This window comes from Peromyscus maniculatus, chromosome 8 (assembly GCF_049852395.1).
Source record: "Peromyscus maniculatus bairdii isolate BWxNUB_F1_BW_parent chromosome 8, HU_Pman_BW_mat_3.1, whole genome shotgun sequence".
In the NCBI taxonomy this organism is placed as follows: domain Eukaryota; kingdom Metazoa; phylum Chordata; class Mammalia; order Rodentia; family Cricetidae; genus Peromyscus; species Peromyscus maniculatus.
Genome location: NC_134859.1, coordinates 12,610,815 through 12,626,906, shown reverse-complemented (window position 1 = coordinate 12,626,906; position 16,092 = coordinate 12,610,815). Strand labels below are relative to the sequence as shown.

Genomic DNA, 16,092 nt, shown 5'->3' with positions numbered 1-16,092 from the left:
TAACCTACAATTCTGGAGAGTTTAAATTTGTCCCTTAACTTACTCTTTCCTAAGGTAGTATTACTATCAGGGATAGAAAGAATTTTTGTTTCTGCTTTATTTTAATTTTATTTATTTATTTATTATAAATTATGTGTATGTGTGGGTCTGTGCACATGAGTGCAGGTACCTGAGGAGCCAGAGGTGTTGGGTCCCCTAGAGCATGAATGACCAATGGTTGTGATGTGCCACCTAATGTAGGTGCTGGGAACTAAACTTGGGTCCTTTGGAAAGCTGAGCCATCTTGGAAAGCTGAGTGATGGCTCCAGCTCCTTATTTGTTTTTTAATTAGCATGGTTTCATTATGGTATCACTGTATGTACGTTGCTTTTGCCGATTCTCCCTCTCATTCCCTTGCCACCCCCAGTCTGTACTCCTGTACCCATCCTACCTCTCATATTTCAGATCACATGTACTCTTTCTTTCTTTCTCTCCCTTCCTTCCTTCCTTCCTTCCTTCCTTCCTTCCTTCCTTCCTTCCTTCCTTCCTTCCTTCCTTCCTTCCTTCCTTCCTTCCTTTATTTTTTTCTTTCTTTCTTTCCCTCCCTTCCTCCCTCCCCCTCTCTCCTCCCTCCCTCCCTCCCTCCCTCCCTTCCTTCTCTCCCTTCCTTCCTTTCTTTGGTTTTGTTTTTCAACACAGGGTTTCTCTGTGTAGCTCTGGCTGTCCTGGAACTCACTCTTGTAGCTGAAGTTTTCTCCAGTTCTGCTCTGGCCCCAGCAGTTCTGCAGCCCACTTATAAAATAATCACTCAGAAGCTCATATTAATTAAAATTGCTCGGCCATTAGCTCAGGCTAACTATTGACTAGCTCTTACATCTTAAATTAACCCATTTCTATTAATCTATAAGTTGCCACTTGGCTTGTGGCTTACTGGTACTTTAACATCTCACTTCCTCTGTGTCTGGCTGGCGACTCCTGACTTGGCCTTCCTGTTCCCAGAATTCTGTTCTCTGCTTGTCCCGCCTATACTGCCTGCCTGGCTACTGGCCAATCAGCACTTTATTTATTAACCAATCAGAGCAACACATTTACAGCATACAGAACATCCCACAGCACACTCTGTAGACCAAGTTGGCCTCGAACTCACATAGACCCTTCTGCCTGAGTGCTGGAATTAAAGGCATGTGCCACCATACCTGGCTTGTTTCCTTGATGGTAGCTGTTAGGACAGGGATGATATAGGATCTCAAAATAGTTTTAATCTACATTTCCCTAGTGGCTAAGGATGTTGAACACTTTTTAAAATGTGTATTAGCCATTTGTGTTTCTCCTTTTGAGAACTGTCTGTTTAGTTTCTTAACTCATTTATTGATTGGCAGTTTGGGTTTTTTAAGTGTTTATAGTTCTTAATATATTCTAGATGTTAATCTCCTATGTGAAGTGTGGCTGGTCAATATTTTCTCCCATTCTGTAATCTAAGGAAGATTTTTAATGAAAACCATTTGAGCAGTCCTAGCTACAGTGTGTATGCTTCCTAGGCCTGTGAATGCTGAGTCCCCAGCTGTCCTGCTTTCTGGAGTCTCGTGCAGGAGCTCTTCCTCTCAGGACCTGGTCAGAAACACTATTTTCGGGGAGGTGTGTGCAAAGTGATGCCTCTGTAGAGAGCTTCATGGATTTCCTATCTTTCCTGTGACAAAATTAGTATGTTAATGCTAAGATAATAGTTACCTTTTCTCGCTGTTATTTGCTGCTAGTATGCAGTAGAGTTTTTCAGTGGCTACATACTGGAGGATGGACATTATCTTAACAGTACATAGAATGAATGTATGTATGTTATTTTCTGTAGTAAGTTTATGGCTTAAAGATTTTAGATTAAGCCGGGCGGTGGTGGCGCACGCCTTTAATCCCAGCACTCGGGAGGCAGAGCCAGGCGGATCTCTGTGAGTTCGAGGCCAGCCTGGTCTACAGAGTGAGATCCAGGAAAGGCACAAAGCTACATAGAGAAACCCTGTCTTGAAAAACAAAAACAAAAACAAAAAAAAAAAGATTTTAGATTAAAATATTCTAATATTTATACTATACTCTCATGAGCAATCTTCAGTTATACCTGCTATAATTACTTTGTAATTTTAATTGTCCACTAAGTCATTACTTTAAAATCATGATCATGTACCTATATAAAAATACAAGTAAACTTTGTTGACCTGTTTTGTGATAGTATTAAAAAATATTAAAAATACTATATAGTTCTGTAAATTTTATCTAAAACAGTTACTTTTGATATTAATACTTGTGTAAAGTAAAAGAACATTTATAATACAAAAAAAGATGATTGACTTAAAGGTTTTTTTTTTTCAGCCCCAGCAGCATCATATAAGTCTAAAAAGGTGTAAGGACTGTGGAGATGGCTGAGTCAGTAAAGTCCTTGCTATGTAAGCTCGAGGACCTGAATTCAGTACCCAGCAACCACATAAAGAATTAGGTGTGGAAATGCATACCTGCATTCCCATTGCTGGGGAGGAAAAAATAGTATGATCTGTGATCAATGGCTGGCTGACCAGCTAGTCTAGCCAAATTGGTCAACTCCAGGTTTGGTGGAGAGGGCCTGGAGAAATGGCTCAGGGGCCAAGAATGCTTGTTGTTCTTGCAGAGAAACCAGGTTCAATTCTCAACACCATATGATGGCTCACAATCATCCATAACTTTAGTTTTAGGAGATCCAGTACCCTTTCTTACCTTCTCAGATACCAGGCATACATGTAGTGCACATATATACATGTAGGCTCATATACATAAAATAAATATATAAGTTGAGTGGCTGTGGCACACATCTTTAATCCCAGCACTTGAGAGGCAGAGCCAGGCGGCTCTCTGTAAGTTCAAGGCCAGCCTGGTCTACAGAACGAGATCTAGAACAGGCACCAAAAACTACAGAGAGAAACCCTGTCTCAAAAAACAACAAGCAAACACACAAACAAACAAATAAATAGAAGGAAAAATAAGTGGTATCTTAAGTTTATAAGAGAAAGCATTTAATTAGAGGCTTAGTCTATTATCATCATGGTGGGAGGAAGCATGGCTGCATGAAGGAAAGGATTAGAGTAATAACTGGGAACTTTATATCCTGAACTGCAGGCAGAGAGAGAGAGAGAGAGAGAGAGAGAGAGACACACAGGCTGACTGACTGACTGACTGACTGGGTCTGTCATGGGCTTTTGAAACCTCAGCCCACCTCTAGTGCCATACTTCTTTCAACAAGGCCGCACTTCTTAATCCTTTGAAACAGTTCCATTCCTTCGTGACTAACCATTCACATATATGAGCCTATTGGGCCATTTTCATTCTAACTACCACTGGTGGAGAACTCAAACACAAAAAATAAAAATAAAATCTAAAAAAAAAGAGAAATGGAGATCAGTTGAGGGAGACACCTGACCTCTAACCCACATGTACATACATGTGTGTGTGCACACGGAAGATTTGAGTTTTCTGAAGAAGGCATGCTTGCAAGAACTGCAGAACTAGGTCATTCTTTCTGGCTCATACTGTCCACCATCACAGAGGAATGAATTGGTAAAGGAGGCTATGGCATAGCCATAGCTTCTAAAGATAGCAGGGGAATACCATAGAACCAGGAGAGCAAGTCACTGGACTAGAATTAACCTACCCAGTCCATCATAGAATCACCGCAGAGAGTGTGCTCCCTATGTCATGCAAAGGAGGCATCTCACAATGAAGAGCACAGTTCTGAAAATCACGGTAAGAGTCCATTGGGGTAGAAGGTGTAAGAGGTAGGGAAGAGCCACACATGAAGCACTGGCTAGCACAGTCCTTTGAAGAACATTGAGCAGGTGCCCTTCATCCTCAGGAAACGAGGTTGATGACATGATTTCAGATGCCCAAGTCAGTTACTTCAACAGTTGTCAGTTTAAAACACAAGGAGGCACTTAGGATACAGCTCCGTATAGAGTAGATCATTTGTAGACACACATGTGAGTGTATGTGTGCACGTGCACATGTGTATGCTAATGTATGCTAATCATTTTTATGTATGTGTGTGCATGTACGTGCCACAGAGCATGTGTAGAAGTCAGGCCTAGAGTCAGCCTTTAACAGCTGAGTCATCTGGCTGGTTCAGGTTTATTTATTTATTTATTTAAAAAATTGTTTTTTGTTTTTCGAGACAGGGTTTCTCTGTGTAGCTTTGGAGCCTGTCCTGGAACTCACTCTGTAGACCAGGTTGGCCTTAAACTCACAGAAATCCACCTGCCTCCGCCTCCCAAGTGCTGGGATAAAAGGCATGTGCCACCACTGTCCGGCTTAAATAATTTTTTAAAGATTTATTTCATCTATTTATTTATTTATAGATTGATTGATTTATTATGTATACAGTATTCTGCCTGCATGTATCCCTGAAGGCCAGAAGAGGGCGCCAGATCTCATTACAATTGGTTGTGAGCTACCATGTGGTTGCTGGGAATTGAACTCAGGACCTCTGGAAGAGTAGTCGGTGCTCTTAACCACTGAGCCAAAGATTTATTTTATATATATGGTTCTCTATCTGCATATATGCCTATATGCCAGAAGAGGGCATCAGATCCCTTGCAGATGGTTGTGAGCCTCCATTGTAGTTGCTGGGAACTGAATTCAGGACCTCTGGAAGAGCTGCCAGAGCTCTTCACCACTAAGTCATCTCTCCACCTCGCAGGTTTATTATTTTTAATTAAATAAATATTTGAAGCTGGGAATGGTGATATTTGTCTGTAATCCTAGCACATAGAAAGCAGAGGCAAGAGGGTTGAGGCCAGCCAACACTATCAAGGTTCCAGGCAAAACAAAACAATAAAACAAACATGAATAAATACTTGAAAGCATGTGTTGAAATTTCCTGAACTGCATATTGGAAGTTAAAGTCCAGAGAGAGCAATGCTAATGGGGGCTTCTTTGAATGTTGGAGTGGAGTACAAAGTTCATGTGGCCTGGGCTGGAGGGATGGCTCAGTGGCTAAGAGCACTTGCAGAGGACACAGGTTCAATTTTCAGTAAGTGGTGGTTCACAACCATACATAACTAATTCCCAGAGATTCGATGTCTCTTCTGACCTTCATTGGCACCAGGCACACAGGTTGTGCACAAACATACATGCAGACAAAACAATCATGCATAAAATGAATAAGTCTGGGGCTGGAGAGATGGCTCAGAGATTAAGAACACTGACTGCTCTTCCAGAGGTCCCGAGTTCAAGTCCCAGCAACCACATGGTGGCTCACAACCATCTGTAATGAGATCTAGTGCCCTCTTCTGGCCTGCAGGCATATACACTGTATACATAATAAATAAATTAATCTTAAAAAATGAATATAAGTCTAATAAAAAGTAAAATAAGATAAAAATGAGACCTGAGGGCTAGATTGCTGACATTGGAAACAGATTAGTGCCTGCTATCCAGCACCACAGGTGTTCTTACCCAAGTACAGCCAGCTCTGTAGAGACATCTCAGGTGTCAGGGGTACTCCAGTCTACAACTGCACTGTGCTCTCCAAGAAACAGTGAAGCTGTTCTGGGGCCGTAGGCTCGGGTCCTTGGAGATAGGCTTGGAGTCTGTATGGGTAGCAGAGGGGAGGACCAGGCTTTGGAGTTTTGCATGGCTATTATTGTGAGTTGACCATGGGTGAAGCATGAACTCCTCAGCCTCGGTGTCTTCATCTCTTTGGCATCAATGACAGAATTTGCTTGTTTTGAGAGGGCCACATTGCTATGTGTGAATGGGAGGCTGCCCATGAACTGCGTTGTTATCTGTGGCTCTATTTCAGGTATAGTTGTAGCTATGAATCTTTCAGGGAGAAAGGTGCTTAAAGTGTGCCCGGGGCTGCTCCAGGAGTGGGGATTGACTTTGCAGTAAAAAATCAATAGGGCTGGAGAGATGGCTCAGCCGAGAAGAGGACCAGGGTTTGATTCCCAACACCCATATGACAGCTCAAAACTATCTGTAACTCCAGTTCCAGCGGATCCATCATCCCCTCTAGCCTCTGCAGATGCAGGCAAAACACTCACACTTTTTTTTTTTTTTTTTTTTTTGAGACAGGGTTTCTCTGTGTAACAGGGTTTCTTGACTGTCATGGAACTTGGTTTGTTGACCAGGCTGGCCTTGAACTCACAGAGATCCATCTGCCTCTGCCTTCCAGGTGCCAAGATTAAAGGTGTGTGCCACCACTGGCCTATAATTTTTTTTTTAAAGTCCAGATGAGTCTTTGAAGTAATCTTTTCAAAGTAGATAAACAGAGCTGGGGATGTGGCTCAATGATAGAATGCTTTCCTTAGGTTCAACCCCTAATACCACCAGAGAGAAGAAAGGAAGAAAAAAAGAAAGAGAAAGAAAGCAGGCAGATAATAGCAGTAACCTGTTGCATGTGGCTTGTTAAGTAGTGGATTGTGGGGGTGCTGCTGCTAATGGGGCTTCATTGGCTTCTGTTTCCTGTGCCTCTGAATCCTGGGCTGTAGGCAAGTGACTTTCTCTCTCTCTCTCTCTCTCTTTCTCTCTCTCTCTCTCTCTCTCTCTCTCTCTCTCTCTCTCTCTCTCTCTCTCACACACACACACACACACACACACACACACACACACACACACACACACACGAAGACTTACAGGACGCTGGGGTGGGAGTACATTCTCTGTGTGCAGAGTGAACCAAGGCCAGGCTGGTGCTTGTCTGGAAGCGTGTTTGCTTCCTTGGCTGCTGACTCTGCTTCCTGTGTTGTTTGCTCCCCTCCAATAATTAAATTAGTAAGTCTTTCCTTTCTTTACCTAAGTCTTTGCTTATGTTAAAATATTACAGAGTCTGCTTGTTTGTTTGTGGCAGGCCGTACAGGATTACCTGCACATCTTTGTGCTTTGTACCTTCTGTGTGGCAGTAGGTCTTCCTCACTAAAGTTCTTTTCAGAACCAGCCTTTCCCCCCCTGTGTTTCAAGTTGGCTGTTTGGTTAGTAAATACCTTTCAAAGAATGCATATTTCACTCTTTCTCATGGGTCACTGTCCTGTCCTTGTTCAGAGTCTCAGTTGTTCTTAAAGTCCTACACAGTACTATATTGTGTGTGATTTGAGACCAAGAGTTGGTTATGTAGCATGCCTTAGAAAGGCATTCTGGTTGGTTTTCTGTGGGTCAGGTAGTGGGGCCTAGAAGGTTGTTCTCATAAGTGCTCTGGCTCCTCAGGAAGGTATCAAGAGTATCTACATGCTTGACTTAGACAATTTTCAGACAGAAAATGTGTGTGTGTGTTTTTCTTTTCTTTTTTTTTAAATAGTAGAAATGCCATCAGACAGGACATATTGGGCTGAGCTGTAGCTCGGTGGGTAGAGTGCTTGCCTGGACACACGAAGCAATGGGTTCTATTAGAGTATCTTAGAAAAAAGTACCATGTGCAGGTATTTCAAAGGTAGCTTTAGCCCACTAGAGCGACCTTAGATGTTAAACTGTCTTTGACTCTGAGGAGACAAAGTGAAGTACACATGCTGCTCATGTAGTAGTCAAACCAAATTCTTCAAAAGAATTTTTAACATTATTTATTTATTGTTTGTGCACATGTAAGTCAGAGGACAACTTGGAGGAGTTAGTTCTCTCCTTCCACATGTTCATGCTGTAGTCCATGTGTAAAAGTCATAGGATAACTTACGGGAGTAAGGTTTTTCCTTCCACTGTGTGGTTCCCAGGGATTGACTTTGGCCATCAGGTGCCTTTACCTGCAGAGCCTCAGACCAAATTCTTTTTTTTAATTAATAAAATTTATTTATTCTGTGTTTTTCACATCATGTATCTTGATCCCATTCAATCTCTGTCCCTTGGCATCCACCCTCTACCCCTGTACCCCCCCCCCCCAATAAAACAAAATTCAAGAGAAAAAAATGAAAAATTTTTTTAAAAATGAAAGAAAGGGGGAAGGAATTAAAAATCTTGTCCTGGAAGTTGCAGTGCAACCTAACAAGTCATGCCGGATACTCTTTGGTCTATACATCTCTACTTGCAAATGTCCATTGCAAAGAGTCATTGGTCTGGGTTGAGGCCTCTGGTCAGACCAAATTCTTAACATATTTGAATAAATGTCTTTTATCAATATGGTAGAAATATTGGAAAAGACATGCTCCCACCCTCATCACCATCTTGGGAATTGAAACCCCAGGGCCTTAGCACCTGGTACATATTAAATACCCCCTATACCACTAAGCAATACACCTCAACCCGGAAAAGATATTCTGAAGCTATCTTTTAAGGATTTGTGCTTCTATAGAACTTTGGATTCTAGGCACTGTTAGGTGTCCTGGCTTGGGAAATAATTTACAGATTCCAGTATTGATTCACAGTGGCATCCAATCCTGTGAGATGCTCTTGCCTCTGTCTCCCGAGTGCTGGGAGTTGTGTGCCACACACCCAGCTCCACTGCAGTTTCTTAATGTGATGATACTTAGGGTGATGTTGATGCTGTGTGTTACCTTGTGTCTGTGGCGTTGTCTCCCAGCCTTCCTCTGCTTTGCAGCTATCTCCAACTGGAAGATGACCCCAGGAATGTAGGTTTGGCCTGTCTGTGCAGATAAAATCTGTACACATTGATCATTGCATCTGGGCTATCTCCAGGACCTGAAGAGGGTCTGCATCTGTGGGGTGGGGGCAGGCTTGACTAATGTAAAGTCTACAGAGGCCCTGAGGAGTTTGCCTGAAGGAGAGAGTTTGGAGAACTGCTGTCTCATTCTTCTTTCTTTCTCTTTTAGGCACCAGTTTGTAGAAAATAATCTAATATTAAAAATGGGCCCAGTGGATAAGCGAAAGGTGAGTCGAGTTCCTGATGCTCTTCATCCTGTGTCTTCTTACTGCTTCTAGCTCAGATCATTCTTCATCCCTGGGTCCTGCAATGAGTTGTCGGATATGGCATTTTGACATGATCTTTGGAGATCATCTCTAGATTTTATAACCAGGAACACTCAGACTCTCAAGGAAGCAGTGGGGGTGTGGGAAACCAGCTCTGTCTACAGGGCATGCTTTCTCATGGTTGCACAAGGCCCATCTCACTATGCTAAGGTTTCTGTCACATTGAGAAGGATATATCATTTCTGAGAGTCTTTCATTAGAAGATTTGAAAATGCACGAGTTATTGTTTATTGCATTTGTTTATTTTTGTTTGCTTGTTTGTTTCCCAGACAGGGTTTCTCTGTGTAGCCCTGGCTGTCCTGGATCTGGCTCTATAGACCAGGCTGGCCTGGAACTCAACAGAGATCCACGTGCCTCTGCCTCCTGAGTACTGAGATTAAAGGTGTGGGCCACCACTGTCCTGCTGTTTATTACATTTTATGGGCAGCAGATAATGCAGAATATATCAGAGTCTGCTATCAGGGGCTTCCTAACATCCTTCTTGGCTGTATGTACTCTGGAAGTGAGAATCTCCGTGAAGGTGGACTGAGGCCTGGCCTGCCAAGAGCAGACTCTGTGCCTTAGAGAAGCTGAGGGGCCAGGGGACTACAGGCTAGCCATTGATGGGCACATTGTGAGCTAAACAGCAGAGACCTGTGCTTATGTTTTCTTGATGTAAGATGCTGGGCCTAGGTTGAGGAAGAGGTGTCTGGATAGTTGGCAGTCACTATGCCATGAACTACTTACAAGTTAGTCCCATCTGTGCCTTGATCATACAGTTTATTTATTTATTTATTTATTTGTACCAGGGTTTATTTGCAAGACGACGACAGTTATTACTCACAGAAGGGCCACATTTATATTACGTTGATCCTGTCAACAAAGTCTTGAAAGGTGAAATTCCATGGTCACAAGAACTCCGACCAGAGGCCAAGAATTTTAAAACTTTCTTTGTCCACACGGTGAGTCTGTCCCTGCAAGGCCTCTGATTCTAGTGTCACCACAGGCTTCTGCATCTCGGTTGGAAGTGTCCTTTGCTTTGGCCAAGGAAGCATCTAGGGTCAGGTCAGCTTCCTGTGTCTCAGAGACCTGTATGAACAACTTAGGCCAGAATTGGGCCAGGAGATACTCTGCTTACTTAATCTTTGCTTTTGGTAGGTCAGCTGCCCATGTCCTTAGTTTCTGTGCTTGTAGAAAGAAGAAGCCCACTGTGCACAAAGGCTTCAGAAAGATGCTGGCAGCATTGACAGCAGGACAGGCTGGGTGGGGACGGGACTCTGGAGGACATCAGATGCTCTGTCTTTGCAGCCTAACAGGACGTATTACCTGATGGATCCAAGCGGGAATGCTCACAAGTGGTGCAGAAAGATTCAGGAAGTTTGGCGGCAGCGGTACCAGAGCCATCCAGATGCTGCTGTGCAGTGACGTGGCCTGCGGCCGGGCTGCCTATCGCTGCCAGGACACCTGCCCCAGCGCGGCTCGGCCGCCACCCAGGACGCTTCCAGACCACCTGCCAGCCATCTCAAGGAGAACATGGATGGCGGAAACCTTGCAGCTTTTTTATTTAAAAGAAAAGAAAAAAAAGAACCCAGCCACACAAAGAACAAAACAAATAACCAACAAACAGGAATTCAGGGTCGCTTTGCTTGCTCTCTGTGCTTTGTGGTGGCTTCCATGTGCTGCTGTGGCCATGGAGACCCAGTTCCTTGCACGGTAGCCCAGCTTCTGCCCAGACAAGTGGCCAGATTTGGCATCACCAGCCCCTCCTAGCATCCACAGGAACTGCATGCCTACTTCTTCTCCTCCCCACCTGATAACACAGCTCTTGCTGTGACTGAGGGACTGGGTGTATCTGGCTCTTCTTCACCAGGGAGCCTTTTCACTCCTCCACTGGGGTGGTCACCAGTGTACTGTAGGTACAGGGCTCTTAGCTTGTTGTGTACTCCCTTCCTTGAGTCCCTTATATGGCCCTAGAGATGTGGTCAGGTGTGTTTCTGGCAGCAGGATTTCTGTGGTTCCTGTCTTAACAGCAGGTAGGTTGTATGGTGAGAAGTGTTCAGGCTGCTGTAGTCACAGGCTGCCCTCATTGGGCTCTACTCCAGCATTCCACTTCTAGCAGTTTATGCAGGGAATTAGACACCCAGCCAAGCATGTGTCCAGGAGGGGTGCTGTCATTCCAGCACCTAGATAACCCCAACTAGATCGCTATCGGATACAGAATCCTATCCTGAACCTGGGCAAGGCTGGAAGTACCATGGAGAATCCAGCCTGGGCCACAGCTCCCATGTGGAGGAGTGGGGTAGCAGGCCTTCCTGGGGGTTTCTGCATAGTTTTTTTTTTTTTTTTTTTTTTTGGTTTTTCGAGACAGGGTTTCTCTGTGTAGCTTTGCGCCTTTCCTGGAACTCGCTTTGGAGACCAGGCTGGCCTCAAACTCACAGACATCCGCCTGCCTCTGCCTCCCGAGTGCTGGGATTAAAGGCGTGCGCCACCACCGCCCGGCGGTTTCTGCGTAGTTTTAAATGTGTAGGCCACATGCTCTATGAGGCAGGGACTGAGAAAAATCCCAGGGTGTGTGCCAGTCTCCTGCCCAGCCTCACATGTACCTATTGGTGCTGTGGGTAAACACTTCTCAGCTAGCTCAGTTTTTACATCTCTGTTGAAAATCTGAAAGCCTTCTCATGTTGCCTGGTCACCTGATATCATAGAGCATAGACCTTGCCTGGAAAGAATGTTACCAATGCTCACAGGAATAGCCCACTTAAACCTGAGCCTGCCTGTGCTGGTGTTCTTTGCCAGTATTGGGACACTTCTCTGATGCTGAGGTGACAATGCTTTGTTTATAATACAGATGGCCTGGGATATGTCAGCGCTCTTGCTGAATGCTTCTGAGGGACTTACTTGGTTGTACCTCTCTCTGACTAGGGTGTCCCTGAAGGGTGGCCCTTGGTCCCTAGTGGGAAAAAGTAGGCACCTGCCTTCATAGACTTCTCACAGCAACACCTCTGACTCCCATGTCCCGAAGGCAGCAACAATTTTGCCATTTCTTTTGACTTTCATACATGCACTCTAAAAATGCCCACACAGAAATTACCCCAGTTCTGTCCACAGTGACCACCTGTGGGCCAGGCCACCCGAACTAAGAGAAGAAAGATTCTGTTCTCAGACTTCGAACAGTAAGAGTGGTTCTTTTCAACTGGGGTGGAGTGTAGATGAAGAGCTCACCATCATGCCTTGGTAGGAGTGTTTGATGGGAACACAGGTCTTCTTCAGACTTTGCTCGATTGTGTGATAAGAGCTTCGAGTGACCAAGGAGCAGGTGTCAGGACCTCACTTGCCCCTAGGACCCAGGGAACAGATAGCCCAGCACACTGTCAGCCTGTGAATGAAAGTGGGCACTCTTTCTCCTGGTTTTTGAAGAACCCATACTAGCTACACTTGGCTGTCTCCTCCTTAGAGTCCTGTTCTTGCTCATGCCTTGTGGCTATTTAGTCCTCAGAGTGTCCTATACCCTGTGTTTGCATGTAAAGAGTGGCTTCCTGGCTGTTGCGTGTATGCAGACCCAGGGAATGCATCTCTGAGGGCACTTAACTACAGGGGACCACGTGGGGCTGAGGCGTGGCTTGAATTAGAACACCCAGCTGGCTTATGGGAGAGTCCTCTGTTGCTTCCTCCCCTGGAGAGCAACACTACCTCCTGGGCTTTTACCAAGCGCCATCCTAACCTCCAAAATCAGGGTGTAGCTGAGCTGGTAGTGGGTGGTCATGATGACTGCCCTGTGCTCCAATAGCTGAGCTCTTCCCAGGTCACCTTTATCCTTACTGCCCCCTTTTCCTTGATTTTTTTTTCCCCTTAGAGAACCATGCATATTCTTTTCTTACCCTGACTTAGATCACTTTCAGTTTTTTCCAGTCATCCTTAGAGCCGTCACCCAGTGTGCAGGTGCCTTACACTGTAGGACAGGATGTGGGTGTCAGTTTGTACAAGTTGTGTGTGTGTGTGTGTGTGTGTGTGTGTGTGTGTGTGTGTGTGTGTGTGTGTGTAAAACAGTAAATGGGGAATCTAGCTAAGAAGAGAAAGAAGTGCCCCATTAGTAGCTCCAGACGTCATGTGTCCTAAGAATGGCAAGGATGAACAGAAAGTTGAAGACTGTCCTCTGGCTTCTCCTACCTAGGTGTAGTGGACTGTACCCCACAGCCCACTAGCCCTGTCTTTTCTTGGTGTCACAGATGAAGCTGAACTTTAGTGGGTCATTTCACCTGTTTTTCTGCGCTCTGGCTGGGCAGTGGGCATCCCCATGTAGCTGAGTCTCGGCACTCCAGGGAGTGGCATCATGACTCAGCTATCATTTTAAGCTCTGACCTGGTAGATGCAGTAAAAACCACTTTGAGAAAGATGGCTTGTGTCAGACTGGTAGAAACTTCACCTGCTGCAGCCCTCTTTGGGCCACCCTAGTGTTTATGACCCATGTTTGAAGTAACCTTGCAGGTAGTCAGGTGTGGCACAGACTCCCAGTGCCAGCAAAGGGGGCCATAGGTGATTGTGTGCTTTCAAGTAATATCTGTTTTCTGAAAGTAAAAGAAAGGCGATCATTCAGAGACCACTGTGAGCATTTTGATGTAGATCCTGCTCTTCCTTCCCCAACTTTTTGTTGTCCCAGTACTGGGAGTTGAATCAGGGCACTCAGAAGTGCTAAGCAAGTGCTCTACCACTGAGCTACATCCTTAGCCCTTGTTTGCTTTTTAAACCAAACTGGGAACATACGACATACATCATTTTGCATCCAGCCTTTTCACTTGACTTTTTTTTCCTTAAACATTTCTCCATACCATGAGCAGTTCTTCAAAAGCATGTTTTCAATAATTGTGGACTCAAATGGTTGTAAATTTTTAAGTTATCCAACTGTTTCCCTGTTGTAAAACATTCAGATGCTTTTGGTTTTTTTGTTTGTTTGTTGCTATTTAAATAATGCTGTGGTGAATATACTTTTAAGTCTTTGATTTTTACTCTGATTTTTTTTCTCTCCCTCATATGCCTGCAAGTGGTATTTTTGGGTCAAAGAATTTGTTCATTTCACAGCTGTTCCTCCTGCTTGGTCTGATGTTTAGATGCTCTGAGTAACAACCCCTCCTTCCTCATATCCTACAGATTTTGAACACATCAGTTCCTGCTAAGCTGTGTATTCCCAAGAAAGTTTGACTATGACTGCTCTTTTTTTTTTTTTTATAAAGAAAAAAAAATGCTAAAATGTCATTACTGCAGATCCATTTGTGACAGATTTTTCCAAAAGCCAGTTTGCAAGAATCTGGTCATGCATGTTACTTCTCTTCCATCCTTGCTGCTATGGCTTCCAAGTGCTTGGTGATGTTTTCAGAATCTTGTACTTTGTGTCCACAATGGTACTGAATCTGCTTCTGCACAGTCAGCAGAGATAAAGTGTTGAACTGACCTTGCCACATACTTAATGGGTAATTCATAATTAAGTTTATAGACTCAGAAAGTGCATTTGGGCCATTTTGGGATCAGTATCAAAGCAGAGTAGCAAAGCTCTAATTGAAAAAGAAACCATGTAGATGATTGGGTTTTATAAAAGTACAGTTGTGATTGTCCTTGCTCCATCCCTCCTGAAGTTAGCAGTTCAGGACAGCACAGTGGCCAGACCTTTTTATTGCAGAGGATGGGTATCCCAGCTGTGCTCATGTAAACCTTCCTGTGTGCTGCAGGTAATTAAGGTCTTTGCATATAGCCCACTCACCCAAATTGGATTGTATCTTTAACTTTGTTGGGTGGGGCCTGTTGGTTCCACTTGGAAACATGCAGCAGAGATTTTCTGGGCACCATACTCAGTGTTACTCTACTCTATCAGAGCCTAGGGCTTGAGATGTGCAGAAATCAGCTCCCTGCTTTCTGATGCCTCAAGGCTTCTCCCTATTGCTCTATAGACCCAGGATGCTCATAGCTGAGACTTGGGAGACTGTAGCAACTGAGTGTGGTGAAGATACCATGTTCCAAGAGATGCTGCTGTACACCTTTTCCACTTTGTTTTATTGCAAAGACCCAATGTAAACTGACTCCAGTGGGTGTAGCACCTCTTAGGTAGAATGTAGGACAAAGGCCCTGGGAGATTAGACGGGGCTGGGACCACTCTTTGAACCCTGAAGATAACTGGCTTCTGGCCTAATATAATACTTAAAGGTTAGAATCACAATGTTTGTGGGGAAGTGGCCTAGGAAGGAAGCTGTTTATGTCAAAGCACCTTTGCAGTGATGAGCAAATGAATTGACCAATGTGAATACCTGAAAATTCCCTGTAATTCTCTACTTCTGTATGAAGAATTCAAACTGTACAGAAGATTTTTTTACAAAAGGCAAATTTTCCCTTCCTCATGTAGTCCACCCTAGTTTAATCATCTGGGTTAATGACTACAAGTGAGTCCTTGTGCAGGTGATAAGCCTCCATTATGACCATAGTTTGATTGGACATTGGCAAATTCAACTGTTAATGGTATTTAGAGCTGCTGCAGCTGTTCCATAGTCACATACAGTAGGATGAATCAGTCTATTGCTGTCGTTCAGGTTGGTGGCAGTCAGTTAGAACATGTGTAATATTCTCTACCTGGTCTGTAGCTGTAACTGTGATGTACAGGCAAAGCAAAAATTAAAAATACTTATGAAAACAGATAATGCAATGATACTAGGATATACACTTTTGTATTTTTATTCTTATATAAGGTTATTTGCTGGCTATTGTCGGCCTCTAGTTCAGTCTGTTATTTAAATTCTAATATATGAATTATTTGGATTGAATTCATGTTTGGGGCCACGTTGTTGTATGTATTGATGTACAGCCTTGAATGTGAATAATTATTGTAAACTATATTTTACAACTTTTTTCCTGGCTTTATTATATAAATTTTCTATTTGGTCATGGTTTAATCATATAATTTAATGAAACAATTTTTTCTCTTTTTTTCAAATATCTGTGCTTTAGATGTAATTACCAGATGATGGATTTCCCTCGTATGCTCGGTAGTCTTGTAATAAAAGCATGTAGAGTGTATACACGTTCGCCGTTCTGGCTCTTCTTTTGGCCTAGCTGGGGCGGGGGCGGGGGCGGGGCGGGGCGGGGGCGGAGCTGTAGCCCAAGATCCCTGTGAGTTCCCGAGGTTCGCTGTGGCCGGAAGCGGTTGTCGCCGACCTGCTTTTCGGGTCGGAACTT

The 16,092-nt window shown here is 44.0% G+C and overlaps 1 protein-coding gene across 5 annotated transcripts in view; it reads left to right on the top strand.

The window, feature by feature from the left end:
• The window catches only part of Pdpk1 (3-phosphoinositide dependent protein kinase 1), a 77,111-nt gene extending 61,178 nt beyond the window's left edge, over positions 1–15,933 (top strand). For all 5 annotated transcript variants that reach the window (XM_042283663.2, XM_076577991.1, XM_076577993.1 and 2 more), the window contains 3 exons: positions 8,742–8,799; positions 9,687–9,839; positions 10,186–15,933. In XM_042283663.2, coding sequence (XP_042139597.1) covers positions 8,742–8,799; positions 9,687–9,839; positions 10,186–10,302 — 328 coding nt within the window. In that variant the 3' untranslated portion in view covers positions 10,303–15,933. The remainder of the gene's footprint in view (positions 1–8,741; positions 8,800–9,686; positions 9,840–10,185) is intronic.
• Positions 15,934–16,092: the final 159 nt, after the last annotated feature.